General features: G+C 36.0%; 1 protein-coding gene across 1 annotated transcript in view; it reads left to right on the forward strand.

The window, feature by feature from the left end:
* The window catches only part of LOC107627540 (zinc finger MYM-type protein 1-like), a 20,381-nt gene extending 5,312 nt beyond the window's left edge, over positions 1-15,069 (forward strand). Inside the window, exon 3 of the mRNA XM_016330374.2 lies at positions 14,519-15,069. Coding sequence (XP_016185860.1) covers positions 14,519-15,069 — 551 coding nt within the window. The remainder of the gene's footprint in view (positions 1-14,518) is intronic.

Here is a 20,679-nt window from a genome sequence, read left to right on the forward strand (position 1 = left end):
TTTGTGCTATTCCATTAGTTATTATGTACTGTATTGATTCATAGTATTGAGTTATTCTAAATAATTTTTTATGTCATCCTGCAGTTCTCAAGATGTGACATGTATGGACCATCATTTGACTTTGGTATAAGTCGTCTAAGCACTAAAGATACTATTATAAAATCTAGCCCATTACTGGTTGAAGAGATGGAAAATTTGCTTAAAGTGATGGATACCAGGATTGAAGAATTATACTTGAAGTCAACAACATAACAACAAAAATCAGATATATATTTCTAAAAAAAACAACAAATATTTCTAATTGACACAAAAAATGTTTCACACTAGCACAACAAAGTATCTGTTTATATTATAATTTATAAATGGTATCAAATGAAACAATATCCCTAAAATACTAAAAAGCAGCCCGACTTTGTGCATTATCCCAAATAGTATTTTAATTCAATTCACAACCTCAAGTTCAAGCTCATAAAAAAGATTTTGATCATTCTCTTTCATTTTAAATAAGTAAGCCCCAAATTCTTTGGCATCATCTTATTTAGATACATTATAAACTTCTCTTGTAATGTAATTTCTAACATCTTTTTTAATAAATCTTAGTTCACGATGACCTCTGTAAAATTTCTACAATTCCCTTATTCCCCTTTTTCCAAACCAAACTCTAACCCTCTTCTAACACACTCACTCACCTCTTACTGCCACACACACCCTCACTCCCCTCACACCGTCTTCCTTACAGCACACACCCACGAGCTGAGGAAAAGAAAGAAAAGAAAGACGGAGATCGAGAGAGTGAGGGAGAGGAGGAGAGAAGGAAGAAGAGGAGGGAGAGGGCTGATAAACCCCAATTTTGTGGTTTATCTTGTATTGATTTTAGGAGATTTTATCAACTTATCTCACATTTATTCAATGAAATAGCATGTTTTTGTAATTCTCCCTAAATTTGTGCTTAAGAGTGAAAACATGCTTTTTAGGCCTTAAAATAGCTAAATTTAATTCACTTTAATTCCATTCGATGCCTTGATATTTTTGTTGAGTGATTTTAGGTTCATAGGGCAAGGATTGGATGGAAGAAGTGAAGAGAAAAGCATGCAAGGTGGAGAATTCATGAAGAAATGAGCATTTGGAGGAATCAAGGCCACGCGCACGCGTGAGAAGAACATTAACGGCCACGCGCACGCGTCACCCACGTGTACGCGTGAGGGAAAAATTTGCCAGTGACGTGCACGCGTCGACCACGCGCATACGTGACGCTAATCACGTGACATCATTAAAGTGAATACGCTGGGGGAAATTTCTAAGCTGCCCAGGCACAAATCCAACTCATTCATGAAGCTATTTGAGGCTGAATTCAAGATGGATCAAGGGGGAGCAATTAGATTAGCTTAGGACCATACTTTAGGTAGTTTCTAGAGAGAGAAGCTCCCTCTTCTCTCTAGAATTAGGTTAATCTCTCTTAGATCTAAGTTTAATTCCTTGCTTTCATCTTGTTTTCTTTACAATTTCTTGTTCCTACATCTTTGTTCTCTTAGTTTATGGTGTTAATTTTCCTTTTGTGTCACTTTTATGTTTATGAGCACTCTTGTTACTTTAATTTCCTTTTAATGCAATTTAATGTTTCTTTGTTTATTGTTGTTTATTTGAGTTGTTATTGTTAATTCCTTATATTGGGTAGTTGTAGATTTACATTCATTGCAATTTTATTATGCTTTCCTTTTATGCCTTCCAAGTATTTGACAAAATGTTTGGTTGGATGTTAGAGTAGTTTTTTGAGAATTCATGGCTTGGAAAGAGAAATTAGGCAATCTTGAGTCATTAATACCCAACTCATGTTGGTGATCAAGGGTTGTTAATATTATTTCCATTGACTTTAATCTCTTGCTAATTCAATTACTAAGTTGATTAGGACTTTTGGATTGAGATTAACTAGTCTTATTTGACTTTCTCGCAATGTGAAGATAACATTGTACCTTCTTCCGATGTTAGGGATGACGAAATAGGATTAGCTCTTGTTAATCATTGTATGATAATTAATGACTAGGATAGAAAGCCTAGGTTCTCAATCCTTTCCATGAATGTCTCTTTATTACTTGCTTTATTTAGTTGCTTGCTTTACATCTCTTGCCATTTAATTTCTTGTTTTATCAAACCAACCCCCTTGTATCTCATAACCAATAATTGAGCACTCGATTGTGATTCATAGGGAGAACGACCCGGGACTAATACTCTCAGTTATCTTTATTGGGTTGGACTTGTGATAACCAAAATTAAACTTTGATTGAGCATTACTTGTCGGTTTGGAACTATACTTGCAACGAAGTTATTTCCTCTAACCGAGAAGAAATTCTTAACCGACGGTTATGCTCTATCAAGTTTTTGGCGCCGTAGCCGAAAAACTGTAATGTGTGCTTGTTATTGGTTATTGTATATATGTGAATATTGTGAATATGTTTTTCTTTTACTTCTTTGTTCGTTGTTGCTAGTTTTAGGAGTTTATTTCATTGTTTCTTGTTAGCTTTTGTTTTTGTTTTCGCTTTCACTATGAATTCTCACCATTTTGGCTATGATTTTGGTTCAAACTATTTTGTAGGAAATGGAAGCTTCAATGAGGATGTGCATTAAGGATTTGGAAATCAAAGGTGGGAGGAGCCTCAAGCATATGGATACTCTTCATGGCAACAACCTCGTCCAGTTTCTCATAGGTATAATCCAACCCCTAGTGCATATCAACCTAATGGATGTGGTGACCCTCATTGTGGTTGTCAACCACAACCACCACATACATATGACCCCTTTCTTCAACAACCCTACTCACAAGCCCTATACCACCATTCACCTCCATATGATCCTAACCCATATCCATCATACCAACAACCATATGAACCATACCTAGAGCCACCACCATTCCAATACCAACACTCCCAAGAACTACCATTTCCATATACACCACCTCAAGACTTTTACCAATATGAACCACCTTCCAACTACAATACCTTTCCCTCAAATAATGAATCATCTCTTCCACCACCTCTTTCATTTGATGAAATTCTCCATACCTTCATGCTAGAACAACAAAGAGACATCAACTCTTATATCCAAAAGCAAGAAGAGGAGAAAAAGGAGCTAAAGAAGCTAGAAATCATAGTGGCTACCATGATTGAAGCCGTTAACCACATGGCCCCCCACCTAAGCTCATGCAACCAAAGTACCCCCATTGACAAATGTGGAGGATCAACTAAGGAGCATAGTGAGAAAGTGAACTTGGAACTTCAAGGTGAAGAAGAGGAGTCAAATCAAGAGTTGTAAGAAGAGGAGGGAGTAGAAATAATTGGACCAAAGGAAGTGGTTGAAAATTTAGGAGATGTTGAATGCAAAGAGGAATCTCAAGTTGAAGAGCCCTCTTCCATGGGGTTTGATAATGATGTTGCAGAGGAGAGTGCACAACCTCCAAGGCATAATGTGATTGAAGAATTGGAAGAAGTGGTACAAGCAACTAGTCCTCCTATCTATGATGATTCCGCATCAACATATAATCCTTTTGAGCCTGATGAATCCTTCCCCATTGAACTTGGAATTGATGATGAGGTAGATTTCACTCAACCTCTTATTTATGATTTGAGTGATGGGAAAGAGCTAGAGGACATTGGTAAAGAAGCATGTGAACTTGAGGAAGCTTGGCAAGAGGTAGAGCATGAAGAACCTTGTCAAGTGGTGGAAGCCTTTAGAAGAGGATGGATGGGAGTGGAATATGCTTTGTCAAGACCGTTGGAAACTCCTCTACCTAAGTTGCCATCTAATCCTTCATTTGAGTGGGTAAAACTCATTACTCTTAGCTTTATTATCCCACTTGAATTTGGTTTGCTTGAAACGGATGGCCAACTTAGGGCGCTTTGTAGAATGAAGCATAAGAGAAGGATGTTTAGTGGTTGGCGATGTAAAGCTAGCTCATTATGGTTGAGGCTTCAAGGATTTGATACAAGGGTTGGACTAGTGCTAAATTGAATGAGTCTAGGAGGATAGTTTGGTGCCTAAGTGAGAATTCGGCTTGCTTACCACCCGGAGGAAATTACCATGATCAACTTGAAGATGTGTGTGAAAACAAAGTGTGGGATCCCGGATTAAAAAAAGAGGATCAATTTTGGGAACTCATGGTTTGTGAATAACTCCATCAAAGCTTGGAGCTATTAATTTTGAATAATAGAGCTTATTGGAAGTTGAAGCATTGGTGGATGTTCAAGGATGGATTCAAGCACAAGCCACCTTGATCAGAGCCCCCCATAAGTCCAACCTAAGGACAATAAATAAAAGTGCTAGGTGGGAGACACCTCACTATGGTAAAATCTTTTCATTTTTCCCTTTTGTAAATGTTGGTAAATTAGTTTAATTTTGTGTTTAGTTTAGTTTGTTGAGTTTATTTGGGAGTCTAGTATGTTAAATAAGGTTTTATGGTGTTTTGGTAGCTGTTTGGATGTTTGGAATGCTTGGTTTGGTGCAAGAACTTGAAAAATTTTGAAAAACAGAGCACCCAGCCACGTGTACGCGTCACCTACCGTACGCATGACATGCAAGTTTCTAGCCTCCCACGCGTACGCCTCGCCCACGCGTACGCGTGATCCCCAGCTTTTCCAGGCTCCCATACAAATTCCAGAGAGTTGCATGGGTAGTGTGATGAAATTGTGCGTATAGCACAATTTTGACCCACGTGTACGTGTCACCCACGCGTACGCGTCATGTAACACCCTAACTATCAAAGCTCACACTTCCGGCTGCGCGACTCTAATAGTTCGGACATTACGATGACTCTTATACTGTTTAATACTAAAATATGAGCCTGTTTAAAACTTTAAACCGCAATACCGCTCCAAAAATACTTTCGTTCGATAACATACATCCATAGATACCATACAACTTACAAAAACTCATAAAGAGTACATCCATATATATATATACACACACATATATATAAATAATATTACAAGCATTAAATAATACAATCCCTATCCCTCTTACAGAATACAAAAAGATAAAGGCAAGGGAACAATAAATAATAATCTAAATCAATACAGAGCATGTCAACAACAACTAAATAAACTCTTCGTAACTTCTGCGCCCATATCCTGAAAGGGGGAAAAATGTAGGGGGGTGAGAACATCATCCTCGAAAGGGTTCTCAGTAGAGGGTTTTTGGGAATTACTGTAATAGGATACGTGAAGATAAACCGTACCAGTGATTAATAACCGTCTTATGCCTCTTTTCAAAAACAACGGTTTACATTAAAAGTAAAGTCGGAAATCTTTTCTGAAAGAGGAACTGTTCAATTCTCAAAAACTCAAAAGCCTTTCAAAAAGGTTTATCTATGCTGAACCAAAATTAGCCTTTCATACTTTTCCAAATCAGAAACACAAAACTGAAACCAACCATCGGTCCATCTCATTCCAACCACGGCCCTAGGCCCAAACAATCCAACCAACAACCAATCACCATAGTCCAACAGAGTCTCAGTAGCAAACACAAATAAGAAGATGCAAGCACAAACAAACAGTTATTGCAAGTAGAACAATTAGCAGTTAATCACAAGTAGTCACAAAGGAAAACCAAGTACAATATGCGCACCCAAACAACGTCACATATATGCATATGATGCATGCCTGTCCTAGTGGCTGATGATATCATCTGTCAATTATGGAGCCAACCCGACAAGTCCTGGTAGCTAACCATTGGACTGTCCCTCTGTCGCGCATCCCCAACTCGAGTTATACTCGATCATAAACATGATCATGATCATAATTCACATCCAACACCCTCACTGGTGTATATTCACGGGTGCGAGCTCATCCGGGACTTTCACAGTGCCCGGCCACACTTACGACATAGGGTCAACAGAGTCTCGAGTCTCCACCTGGAGCACGTGGTGGCTAGCCACTGCTTTCTTCCAGGGAACTCGTGTCTCAGATGGTGAAAGTGCAAAATCACAATTATCAATATCTTAGCATATATGCATTCATTCTCAGCCATGGATCAACATCCATCTCAGCCATCCAGCTTAAATTCATAATTCATAATCAGCCATACGGCTCATAATTCATTCGGAAATCAGCCATAATTCAATAGCATACACAGCCATTCCGGCTCATAACAAAATAGCACTTCCACCATTCAACGTCATCAAATTCATAAAATCGGCATTTAAGCTATAAATCACTTTTTCTCTATTCAATTCATTTTGAAATCAAGTTTCAACTCTTTTCAGCCTTGGCTTTAAAGTTCCCATTTCTCAAATCATCTCAGGCTCATAAGCCCCTTTTTCTCAAGGTAGGTTCCCTTTTCAAAACAAAGCCACTCTCGGCATCCTTTATCCGTATATCGCTTTCGACTTCACAATTTATCTTTTGTTGTCGAATCATGAGTGATACGTCTTCACGATTTTATTTTACTCTTTTCAGACTTCTCGATTAATACTCCTTTCAATTATTCTTATATATATATATATATAGTAAAGATCCACCTGAGAGTCGTACCACTATAATATCATTGACTTATGACTCGAGCATAAGGATTTGAATATTAGAGTGTTAAGGTTTTGGCACAAAATTGGGCCAACGGACAAAAATAAGTGAACCGGGCCTAAGTGGGCCCAAGACCCAACATATATAAACATTAATTATGAGCATTTCAGCTCATTTACACTAAAAGAAGGGCTGTAGGGCGGATAGAGAGAAGAGAGGAAGGAAACCTAGCCTTCCAAACTTCAAATCACCATAACTTGAGCTATGAAGCTCTGATTGACGAGCCGTTTGTGGCCACGCGTCGCTCTTCTCATCCTCTATAATTCCATCTAAGTTTTGTGGTGAGTAATCCACTGTTCTCTGCCCAGTTTTCATTTTTCTCTTTAAATTCAAATTTGGTTTGGGTTTTGAGGAAATCTTGTGATTTTGGTTATTTAGGAGTGCTCTAGTATGAGCCATTGGTGATATTCATCCCAAAATCTCGTGGGTTAAGGTAAGGAACCCTCCAACCCTTTTGATTTATCAATTTCATGAACCCTAAGTTAATGTATATATGTGAAATTGGTTATGTTAGTGTATTTGGTGATTTTGGTGCACAATTGGGAGGTTGGTGTTGCTTGAGGAGCTTTGGTGAGGCTTGGAACTAAAGTTGGTGGAGGCTTCCAAAGAAGAGGCTCAATGGTTTTGGCTACAAGAGGAACGGTTTAAGTTTCATTTAAGTACCGTGTGGTGTGATGAGAATTCCTAGGCTAGATGCCCCTAGGATTAAGTTTGGATTGTGTGATTGGTTAGTGCTAATATCCATAGTTGATATGTAATGTAAATTGATGATTGGGTTGAGAATTGTGTGAATTTGTATGTATAGTGTGTTGAGGATTTGATGAATTGAATAATGAATATTGTTTTGTGGGCTATGCATTTAAATTGTGAATTTGGGATGGAGGCCGTGAATTTTGGGCCGGAGGCCGGAAAGAGGTAAGTAAGATAAGTCGACGTATGTATTGTGTGATGACATGAGTAATTTAATGGATTTTAGACATTGAAGGTGTGAATAATTGGTTTGATAATTGCATAATATGGTTTGAGGAATTCAGGAGTGAAATTTGATGGTTTTGGGTGAAGTTGTGTATATGAGGTAGGTTTGGTCTTGGTTGAGTGTAATTATGTGGATGTGATTGGGTTATGGCCATTTGAATGAGTGGAAATAAATTTGGCTTGTGAACATTGGAAAAATTGGTGATTTCTAGTTTTGGGTAAAAACTTATTTTTGACCAAATTTGGCGGTCTGTAACTCGATCAACGGAGTTCGGAATTCTTCAAAAATGGATTTTTATGAAAGTTTATTCAAAGATCTTTCCAATGGTTCAGAAATAGTTGAAAAAGGAATTTTGTAAAAGAAGTTATGTGTGGTGGGAGTTTGAGGTTTAAAAATGAAATTTTGCAGCTTTTTAACTTAGTGAAATTTTTGGCAGAACGCACACCCACGCGTAAGCGTGGCCGACGTGCACGTGTCATTTTCAAATATTCGCCATCCACGCATGCACCTGGATGATGCGTACGCGTCAACGGGCTAAATCAGTTGCCCAGCCAAAATTCCCGAGAGTTGTGCCGGAGTTGTGCTGGTTTTGTGCCTGGGGCACAAAACGCACCCACGCGTACGCGTTGCTGACGCACAGGCGTCACTTGGCTTTTCTCCCATCCACGCGTGCGCGTGGGGAACACGTACGTGTCACTGTAAATTTTCTGCTTTCCACGCGTGCGCGTCACCCACACGCACGCGAGACCCCGTTTTCACCCCAAAGCTGATTTTGAGTTTTTAAAGCCAAATTTCTGACTTTTAAGTCTCTATTCTCACCCTTTATGTCCTAAATACTTATAGTATGCCTAGCGATGGGAAAAGGGTAGGAGATGTGGTAACTTGTAGACGAAGTAAGGTGAGAATTAATGATGAATTATGAGTAATGGTGACTATATGAGTTGCTGAGGGTGATGATGGAAGTGCGGTGTATGCCGTGAGCCAAAGGGCTGTATTGATAATGATTATTGGCTGGCTATGGATTGTGCCATGAGCCGGATGGCTATGATAGCTATTGATTTATGGCTGGAAATGAAAGTATGGCTTTGAATGATTGCTTTGTCTTGAGCTCTCTTTCTCGGAAGTGCGACCCCTGAGAGATGAAGGAAGGTGAGGATCCCCTTCCTTGTTCCTCCTGGTATTGTAAAATCGCCCCCAGTGAGATGGTGGGAGGTTAGGATCCCCTATTTGGTTCCTCCTGGGCACATGAGAACGTACCTCCTAAATAGATGCAAGGGTTGTGGTTGCGCCCCACTTGCTCTAGGTTGGTTAGTATATAGGCTCCTCGGGTGGGCGCAAGGGTTGTGGTTCGTCCCACTTGCTCTGGGTCATTGTTTGAGAATTGGTAATAATGGAGTGTGATTATGAATGAATGTGTATTTGTGATACCTGGGTAGTAGCAAGGGTTGTGGTTCATTCCGCTTGCTCCAGGTTAATGATTGAGATTTGATAACAATGATGATTGATTGAGGAAGCTTTAACATGTGGCGAGTATGCCGGAGATGTATATATGATTATGAACGAATGTGGCAAATGAATAATGTTGGAAAATGTTGAATGTGAGTATGCTTGTGTTTTCTCTCTGGTTGTAAAGGCGACAGGGCGCATATACCCTCTAATGGCGACAGGGTGCATATACCCTCTAATGATATTAATGTGCAACAGAGAGACTGTGCCCGGATTAGCTACCGGACACGTCGGGTTGGCTTGATAACTGACAGATGATATCATCAGCCATAGGGCAGGCATACATCATTTTCATATGTTTGAATTGTTTGGGTTTTCCTATTTGCTTGGATTGTTATATCATATATGCTATGTTACCTGATTATGTGCTACTTGTTCTACTTATACTTTAGTTGTGTATTACTTGTCTGTATTGTTTGTGTTTGTCACTAAATACACATCCTCACCTCAGTATCCATATGTGATAATTCCAATATACAAAATATAGTTTTTCGGAAAGCGCCCCTATTTCAAATGCAATCTAACTACGCGACATGAATTCTTTTTCTTTCGGCTCGCATTCCGTGGTAGCTGTATTCACAGTTCCATTTACTTACCTCTCCCTAGCATGACGTGTTTTGACAAGTGAGTGTGGGGGGGCTTCGGCTATCATCCCTATCGTCAAAGGCAAAACCGTGATGCCTTGTGTGCCAAAGCGGACAATATCGTGCTAGCAGACGGTCTGGGTTGTTAGAGATGGTATCAGAGCTGGAGCCCGGATCGATGTGCCAGCGAGGGCGCTGGGCTCCCTTAGGGGGGGTGGATTGTAAGGTCCCACATCGGTTGGGGAGGAGAACAAAGCATGCCTTATAAGTGTGTGGATACCTCTCCCTAGCATGACGCGTTTTGACGAGTGAGTGTGGGGGGGCTTCGGCTATCATCCTTATCGTCAAAGGCAAAACCGTGAGGCCATGTGTGCTAATGCAGACAATATCGTGCTAGCGGGTGGTCTGGGCTGTTACACATCATCTTCTTCTCTCTGCACCCACGCATGCGCATCGACGATGCGTACGCGTCGCACCTCACTTCTGCCACTCACGCGTATGCGTGACATGACGCGTACCGTGACCCCCTGCCCTGTTTCACCACTCTTCTTTTTCTTCTCTTCTCTCTATTTCTTTTCTTCCCTTCTCTTTTCTTCTCTTCCTTCCTTCTCCTTCAACCATCATCCAACACTACCAATCACCATCTATCACCAACTCTTCTAGTTAGTTAGCTAGTTAGTTACTTAGTTAGTTTAATTTCTGTTTAATTTTCTATTTTTCATGATAAGTGTAGGATTATTAATCTTGTTTACTATTTATTGCTGCTGATTACTGACAGGATATTATTTTAACATCATTATTGTTAATTTTCATTGCTAGATTTCTTTATTGAGGTTACAAGTTGTTACTTGATTTTGAACCTTTCATGCTTAACACTTTTGAATACCAAGTACATGTGGCATTGCCTTCAAGCTTTATAAATCTTTTGAATTGCATGTTGTAGCTAGCCACCATGTAATTTGAATTCACTATCTATTGTTAGGCATTTGTGTATTATCAATACATTTTTTGTTAGGTGATGCTTGTTTATGATTGCCTTTATTGACATCACCTATTTCATGCATTGAGATTTGTGCAATTGTGAAATTGGATCATGAGCTTACCTAGTGACATATTTTTGAGCTTTCTAAGCTTTGTGGAGCATGCTTGCTATGTGATCAATTTTAATTTCTATCTCTCTTTTTCTAAGCTCCATAGCATCCATGTCTTCCACTTCTATGTCAATTAGGTATTGCAAATAAATTCAAAGTGTGTCATCGATTGATGTGTAAGTTTCAATATCATTTGGTCCAACGATTAAGTTCTCTTGCACATCAATCAATGTCCATTCATTATCCAATTCACAATTGCTTGATTATTTTCTTGAGTGCTTTCATGCTTCTTTATCACTTATTTGCTTATCTTAACTTACAGGTTATTTTGAAGTATTTCAAGCACACTAGAATGAGTGAAGTGCACCATTCTTTTGTATAATTGTGAGATGGCTTTTAAATACTAGGGTATGAGTTCTAAACCGCACGCAATCTTAGAACTCATACACCTATTTTTCATCAATGTCACACTAATTTACTCACTCTATTCTAGTGATTATTACCTCATTCCAACAATTTACGCTTCCTTGCTTTTGCATTTTCTCATCTTACTGTGCTATTTTCTAATTTTCATGGATGAGTCATCATAAGCAAAAACGGAAGCAGGAGAAAGAACATGCAGCAACCGATTGATCCACCAGCTGAAGGTGGTAATCCAGAAAGTCGTCTTACCCCCTTGCTCATCTTTGAATGCACCGAGGACGATGCAAACTTTAAGTGTGGGGAGGTCATCCAACCGATCGGCCATTTTTGGGTGACAAATTTCTAATTCTAACACTTTCGCATTTTATTTTTAGGTCTTTTAGAATTTTTAGTTGTATTTTCTTGATTTGCATATATATAATAATCTTAGTCAAAATAATAAAAATTTTCCAAGGAATTTATTTATAGGGCACCCCAATTGATTTGAGTAAATTTTTTTTTTAGAACTTGCTTGAATTATATATATTGTGGAACATGTTTTTGAGCTAATAACACATAAGCATGTGAGTTTTGAGCCTAATTGTGTGGTTACATCATATAACCACTATTTTCATTCTTGTGTGTATTATTCTCTTTCTATGATTACAATCTTTGATTTGTTTTATTCTTTATGTCTATTATTCTATGTATTATTCACTTACCCAAATGGCCTTACCTTTTATCTTCCATTGTTAGCCAACTTTGAGCCTATGCTAAACCCATTTGTTCTTAAATTTAGAACATTACAAGCCTTAAAGCGAAAAATAATAAATGTCCCTTGTTTGGATCTTTGATTAGTTTAGGCTAGTGAGAGTGTTTATCATTCAAGTTTGGGGAGTTTGGGAATATTGGGTAGATATAAAAGTGTATTTTGGAAATTCATTGAAAATTTAGGGAATTTGGTACATACTCATGCATTAAATATGTAAACCATATGCATTGATGTTCGTGGATATATTTTAGTTGAAAAAAAATGAGAAAAACAAAAGAAAAATAAAAAGAAAAAAATGTAGAAAAAGAAAAAGAAAAAAAAAGGAAAAAAAAGAAAATAAAAAGAGAAAGAAAAGAAAAAAAAAGAAAAGCAATAAAAAGGGGACAAAATGCTCTAAAGTGAAGTTCAATAATAATCAATGCATATGTGTTGTCATAAAAAAGAGAATGCATGAGTGTGTGAAAAAGTGAAGAATAGGTAGTTAGATTAGCTTTGAAATTGTATAGGTTGTAGGTTAGGTGAGAGCTTAAGTTAGTCAAAGATTCAAATTTCAATCTCACTTAGTCAAATACAATTTTACCTTGACCCTAACCCCATTACAACCCATGGATAAGTCCTCATGATATTTGTATGCATGCATGGAATAATTGTCGATTGTTAGATGAAAAACAAATCTTGGAAAGCATGATTAGAGGAGAATTGAGTGAATCAACCCTATACACTTGAGCGATTAGAGCGGATACACATCCAGTGAAGGTTCGATCACTCAATTACATGTATTCACCCATGATCATCTCTTTTCTTGCAAGTTTGTAAAATCTTTTCAATAACTCAATTCAATTGTGGGTTTGACTTGGTTGTTAATACCTTTAGCCCTTGTGTTCATATATGTATTCTTGGAAATTGATTTATTTTGACCAAGTAGTTGCATGCATTTAGATAAATTGCATTTAGATAGAGCACATTTAGATAGTTTGCATTGAAGAAATGTTAATACCCTTTGTTTTTTTCTTGAGTTTAGCATGAGGACATGCTTAGTTTAAGTGTGGGGAGGTTTGATAAACCCTAATTTTATGGTTAATTTTGTGTTGATTTTAGGGGATTTTATTAACTTATCTCACATTTATTCAATGAAATAGCATGTTTTTGTAATTCTACCTAAATTTGTGCTTAAGAGTGAAAACATGCTTTTTAGGCCTTAAAATAGCTAAATTTAATTCACTTTAATTTCATTCGATATCTTGATATGTTTGTTGAGTGATTTCAGGTTCATAGGGCAAGGATTGGATGGAAGAAGTGAAGAGAAAAGCATGCAAGGTGGACAATTCATGAAGAAATGAGCATTTGGAGGAATTAAGACCACGCGCACGTGTCATCCACGCATACGTGTGAGAAGAACATTAATGGCCACGCGCACGTGTCACCCACGCGTACGCGTGAGGGGGAATTTTCCAGCGATGCGCACGTGTCGACCACGCGCACGCGTGACGCTGATTACGTGACCTCATTAAAGTGAATATGCTGGGGTGATTTCTGAGCTGCCCAAGCCCAAATCCAACTTATTTCTGAAGCTATTTGAGGCTGAATTCAAGATGGATCAAGGGGGAGCAATTAGATTAGCTTAGGACCATGCTTTAGGTAGTTTCTAGAGAGAAAAGTTCCCTCTACTCTCTAGAATTAGGTTAATCTCTCTTAGATCTAGGTTTAATTTCTTGCTTTCATCTTGTTTTCTTTACAATTTCTTGTTCCTACATCTTTGTTCTCTTAGTTTATGGTGTTAATTTTCCTTTTGTGTCACTTTTATGTTTATGAGCACTCTTATTACTTTAATTTCCTTTTAATGCAATTTAATGTTTCTTTGTTTATTGTTGTTTATTTGAGTTGTTATTGTTAATTCCTTGCATTGGGTAGTTGTAGATTTACATTTATTGTAATTTTATGATGCTTTCCTTTTATGCCTTCCAAGTGTTTGACAAAATGCTTGGTTGGATGTTAAAGTAACTTTTTGAGCATTCTTGGCTTGGAAAGAGAAATTAGGCAATCTTAAGTCATTAATACCTAACTCATGTTGGTGATCTAGGGTTGTTAGTTAATATTGTTTCCATTGACTCTAATCTCTTGCTAATTCAATTAGTAAGTTGATTTGGACTTTTGGATTGAGATTAACTAGTCTTATTTGACTTTTTCGCTCTCAATGTGAAGATAACATTGTACTTTCTTCCGATGTTAGGGATGACAAAATAGGATTAGCTCTTGTTAATCAATGTATGATAATTAATGACTAGGATAGAAAGCCTAGGTTCTCAATCCTTGCTAAGAATGTCTCTTTATTACTTGCTTTATTTAGTTGCTTGCTTTACATCTCTTGCTTTACATCTCTTGCCATTTAATTTCTTGTTTTATCAACCAAACTCCCTTGTATCTTATAACCAATAATTGAGCACACAATTGTGATTCCTAGGGAGAACGACCCGGGACTAATACTCTCGGTTATCTTTATTGGGTTGGACTTGTGACAACCACAACTAAACTTTGATTTGAGGATTGATTATCAGTTTGGGCTATGCTCACAACGAAATTATTTGGTTAAATTACGAACCGGTATAAATCATTCTTTCAAGGGCTATCGCAACGGCGCCGCGCCTCACCGTCATCTGACTTGTCATCGTGCCGCTACTGCACCCGTCTCACCCAGCCGCATTCAGCTCCCTGTTGCGCCGCCTTGCCGTCGTCGTCACCAATGATCGACGAGAGAGAGAGAGGGAGAGGCGAACGCGAGGAGAGAGAGGGAAGCTGTTCACGCGGGCTGGAGGGTCGCCACCATCGTCTTCATCGCGACCTGTCACCGTCGCTGGAGCCAGCCGCCTTCATCGCTATTTCTCGCCATTTGTGCCTATGCCAAATCCTGGATCATCGCCGTCTGGGTTGCGTGGAGGAAGAAGGAGCTACTGGGTGTCGTTGCGCCTTGTCTCCGTTGCCGCTGAGCTTCAACCGCCGCCATGCCAAGTCGCTGTTGCCATTGTTGAGAGAGAAGAGAGAGCTTGAGGAGAGAGAAATAGGATGTGCGAGAGGAGCTGCCGTGAATAGAGGGTTGTTCCGTCACTGCTATTGTGTCGCCGTTCGGGTGAACCTTGGTTGCTACTGGAGCTGTTGGTGCCGCTCGTGGAGCTGAACCGTTCCTGTCACTAACCCAAACTATCGCCAGCTCCACCATGTCGCTGCCCCAATCCAAATTCTGCGCTTATTTGTTCCATTTTACTTCAATCCTCCTCACCTTGGATTCTAGCACTCCGGATTCGGTATCTTCGGTCCCTTGGGACCAAGTTGTGAGTAAGCTTTACATTTATAATTGTTTGATTGTGCATCTATAATTATTTTGACGTATATCTATTATAATCTTTGAATTATACTCACTATATTTGTCTTGAACGGTTTTAAAGTGATTAGAATAATTGATTTATTAAAATTGAATTTCATTTTTATGAAGTTTATACTTTTGGAACTATACATGAGACCATATATATTTTTGATGAAGTTTTTCATTATTTTAATTTTTTTTATCTTACTTGAATATCTGTTTTTGAGACCATATATATTTTTGATAAAGTTTTGTATTATTCTAAAATGTTTGATTTTACTTGAATATCTATTTTTGAAGCATTGGAGTATTTGTTGGTATTCACTTAGTTTAAAGATTGTGAAATATGTTTGAAATATCTTATGATTGAAAAAATATGATTGGAAAAGATTCTGATGAGAAAGTATAATATGATTTGATTTGATTCGATACCTTATATATTTGAAAGATCAAAGATTTGTTGTATTTGAAATTATATGTTTTGAATTGGTTTGGGAGGCTCGTATTAGAAAACCATAGTTAATGGCGGTTATGAAGTTAACTTAGATGCATTTAACTCAGACCCCAACTAGCAGGGATATTGCTAGCCTAACGTGTAAGCCACACGTTAGATCTGTTATTCTGTTAGGACACACGAGAGGAAAGGGCTACCCATTGAGGTGGAGCCGCCTAAGTGTGGACTTTTGATTTGATTTCTGTATGAGAACTCCCTTATTGATTCACTTATTATTATCAATTATCATTTTCTAATTAAAAAATCACTTTAATAATGATGTTTTTATGATCTCATGTCGATTATAGATGTATTGTCTAGTCACTGAGTTGCAAAACTCATCCCGTTTTTCTAAAAATATTTTTAGGAATAAATATTTGATTATGTGAGCCTTCTATTCAAGGTTAATAAGCTACAAGGGTATCTATTCTTTGTTGAGTTCTTAGACATCATCTGCTCCATATGTCACAGGAAGGATCGATCTATATTTTATTTTTGTTAAAAATATATAATTATTCATTTTTGAAACTGTAAATTTATCAAAAATATTTGTAACTTTCTTATTTGTCTTATATTCGAATCTGTTAGGCTTGCTGGGGAACTATTTCCCTAAGCGCCAGTCATGGCTCATTTTGGGTTGTGACAAAGTGGTATCAGAGCTTTAGGTTAACCTGTGTAATATGGAGCAAGTGTCCTATGGTAAGATCACAATTGTATAAATAGAAGCGCGCATATTTATACGAATTGTGGCACTATTAGAGGCCTATAGGAATGTCATCTTTGTCCTTTGTGTCATTGTTGTCTTTTGATTGTGATCATGCGTCTTCTGCCACCTTTTACTACTCCTGTTTCTTTGTACCCAACCTTGACTTATCATTTGGTAGCTTTTCTTGAACTTGCTTTTGCAATGACTTCAATTTCGATTCCAGTTCATGATATCTGCCTTGTAGCTAATGATAATTTTCCTCACTTTTCTGAATGTATGCTTTAATCTTCTTCATCTTCGTGTTGTTTTCTATGATTCTTGATGTCAATATCTCATGCATTACTTGGAAGATTCGATCGGTGTTTTTGCCGTGAATTATTATCTAATTCTCTTATAGAACTTGTTGGAAATAAGTAGTATGACCACAATTCAATCAATCACGTGAAAAATAATTTGTTATTGTTATTATATTAAAAGTCCTTGATTAAATTTAGAGATTTATCATTGTGATAGTGATCACAATATTGAGAGATAAATTTTTTATAATTTAATCTAAATATTGAGAATAATTAGTTATTCTATTTCTAAACTTGAATTCTAAATTTGGATGAGATCCTAACTGATTCTGTTTCAAATTGAGTTATGATATGATTCATAAGTTTGAAAGATTCAAGTTTAAAATAACAAAATATAATTTAAATTTGAATTGAGAATCAAATTTAAAATCAGTAACAAATCTCATACTATATATATGTATGCCAAGAGTAGAGGAAGACGAAAGAGACGAGAATAAAACACAAGAGTTTTATTCCTTTACCTCTACACACATAAATGTATGTGAGCCTGATTCTTGGAGAAGAATTTAATGACGTGCAAAGAGTTGCAAGAGGTTTCTCAATTTAGATCAGATGTCCATTGGTCAAGGAGTTGACAGCAAAGGTTGGTCTCGGTGTGGATACGCATAGCGCCTTTGTACCATCGAAGGAGAAAGTGATTTTTACTAAAGCGTCTAAAGGTATTTAGATCTGATCTATATATTAAATTATTGGAATAAAATTTAAGCACAAAATAGATCTTTAGGATTACTTTCTTTTCTTCCGCTGCGTGTTATGAACACATGGTAATCCTTCAGAACTGTATTTGGATTTGTGGATTGCATGGATTTGTTGAGTTTCTAATCGAAATTCTTTGTTTTAGATTTGATAAGCGATATTGAAATTTTTTTTTATTATGTTGATAATCTTTGGAGTTATAACATAATTTTAATTTGCTTTTGAATCTTTCTTTCAAATCAATAATTTTGAAAACTGTTATCATGTTGCTCAAGAAGAAGGATTATGTGATGAAACATGAATAAAGTGTTATTGTTGTTTGTTCGATTGGCGATTTTTTTTGCTGAAGTGTAGTGAATTATTTGGGTAATCAGTTAGCTGGATTGAAAATTTTTTTTCCGATCTAGAAGTTTGGTTGTGTTTTTCTAATTTGATGATCTGGTTCCGTTATAGTTCTTTGTTGTTGAACATGACTTTTCTATCACAGAACTATTTCTGTTAGCTGATAAGTTGAGAGAAAGATTGTGAACGCTTGCTTTTTGGTTGGTGATTATAAGATGAATTTTGTTTTGGCTAAGATATAAAACTTGAGAATTTTCTTAACGTTTTGCTTTTCTAAATATTTTCTTGTTCTCAACCATTGTTCTTATTTTTAGAGATTTAGGAGATTTATTTTCTTGATTTGTAGTGCCGTTGTAAGGATTGTAGATCTTAGATATTGGAAGAAATTGTTGGTAATTTCCGACAAAAGGGACTAGATATCCGATTTCTTAAAGTTAAATAAATTCTTTATATGATTTTTCTCCTTATTACATTCAACTAATTATTAAACCATGCTTTTTTTTTCATGAACTTAATAACTCTTGTTTTAAATTATCTGATTTCTCAATAAGACCTAGTGTTTCATGATTCACATTTGGTTAGGTTCATGGAATAAAATAGTGTAAGTGAAGTTAAGTACTAAAGTACTAATTTGATCTATACAATGGTGCTTTGAAGTAAAATTGTACTAGGATTAGAAAGATATTAGCTATCTTAATACAATAATATAGAATTCTTGTGAACTTTGTTGCTTCTAAATTAAAAGCAGAAATCAATATTAAAATAACTTGAGATTTTATTAGGATAATCTCATAACATATAAAGACTACTTTGATAAATTTTTCAGCAAGTTAGGATTTTTTTTTAAAGATTAGTAGTTTGAAATGCCTGTGCGCTGGTAACAAAGTTGCTTCTATATTTATTATTTGTATTATTGAGTATTTATATGTGACAACTTTTTCACGGATACAATTTTCTGTTTTCTATTATGATATATGATATTATTACTAAATATTTTATCTCTAGCTATTAGAATATGTTGTTTCCTATGAATTGTTATTGTGATTATTTCTATTTAAGTCATCATTGCGTGTGATCGATATTATTATTGTTCGTAAACAATAAATTCTTGCATATTGATATAGTTAGGATTTGATTTTCTATTCAATAGTGACTCAGAAATGTTTTGTCAAGTTTTTTAGTATCTTTCTCTTTTTATCTCATTGTTATTATTATTGGTCTCTCACATAACATGTTTTTTTCTCAATTCAGTATGCCTTGCATGATATTTCAAGTGCCTTTGATATTAAAAAAAAATTACGTCTTTATTATTTTTACATGACGACTTTGTTTAATTTGTTTAATTGATTTGGTTTTGTTATTAGTAGTAGTTAGTAGTGAGTAGTGGTACTGTTTTGTGATTGGACGTCAGAGTTTCTTGATTTTTATGTAGTTGTTGTTTCTGTGCTTATTAGGTTTACTTTCGGGTTGGAAATGAGTACGGGATTTAGAAAAAAAAATAAAAGGAACTTTATCATGATATTATATTTTCCAAAATAAGACAGATTTGAGAGATATATTTTTTATAGTTAAATTCAAAAAAAATTTCAAGAAAAAAAATTAATTATGACTATTATGATTATTATTTCATTTTAATAAAAGATATTTTCTTAAAGATATAGTTTTTAAATTACTAAGGTTTCTCCTGGTATTCAATTTTATTGGTGGATCTTTTTACAAAAAAAAAAGGAAGGAGAACACCACAAGACGATAGCATTGTGGATGTGATTAAATATATCAGTTATGCAACGTGAATAGAGATGCACATTAAAATGAACATTGAGATTCATGACTACAAGTTTAACGTTTAAGTTTATTAATTTCTACATGTATTAGTCTTTGTTACGAAGAACATTTATATATTTGAGTTTGTCTTTAGTTCATGAGTTTTAAGTTCAGTTGACTATTTATGAAGATGAGTTTTTTTTTGGTGTTTTATCTTTACAAAAAAAAAATTGATCCCATACTAATTTCATAAAATTCTTTTGTTATATGCTTGGATTATGTTGAAAGCTAAATTAGGTTTGAAGATTTAGGCAAAATAAAAAGTTGCAGCTAATTTATTATAACTAATGTTAGTTTGTGTTAATTGTAATTATGTCAAATTTTAGTTTTAATTTCATTATCTTACATATGCATTATTCGTAAATTAAGTTATAACTGTATGATCATATGAAAATATTTGAATACAGGAACGGACCTACATATAATGCAGAAGGGGCATTTGCCTCCACAAAATTAAAAAAAAATAATAATACTTATATATATTTTCCCTTTTATATTATGTTTACTCAAAATAAAATATAAATGATTTTTTTCTGTTTTATGCTTAAAAAAATTTTTGTTAAACTTAACATATAATAATAATAATTATATTATTAAATTTGAGTTAGTATAATAATAAAAAATAAATAAATAAACTCAAAAAATAGTGATAATTTAAGTTTATTGTAACACCCTACCATACAGAGTCTTATGCTTAAGTCATAATTCAGAGATGGCAAGGTATTACGACCTCTAAAACAAAAATTTAGTACGTATAGTAGTATGAATAATTGATTATATCTAGGAGCCTTTGTAGAAAAAGGGGGTAAACAAAAACCGTAATCTCGAACGCGCAACACTCCGATCGATAACGTAACGAGCACATTCGGCCCATGGCATAACAAGCACTTCCACCGCCATCCTCCACATCTCACATAATCATCTTTGATCCTCATAGATCATTCATTTTTCCCTTGCTTCACTCGCAAGTTACCACATTCACTAGCCCTTTTTCTCATGCTAGGCAT

The sequence above is a fragment of the Arachis ipaensis genome, chromosome B02 (genome assembly GCF_000816755.2).
Source record: "Arachis ipaensis cultivar K30076 chromosome B02, Araip1.1, whole genome shotgun sequence".
Taxonomy (NCBI): Eukaryota; Viridiplantae; Streptophyta; class Magnoliopsida; order Fabales; family Fabaceae; genus Arachis; species Arachis ipaensis.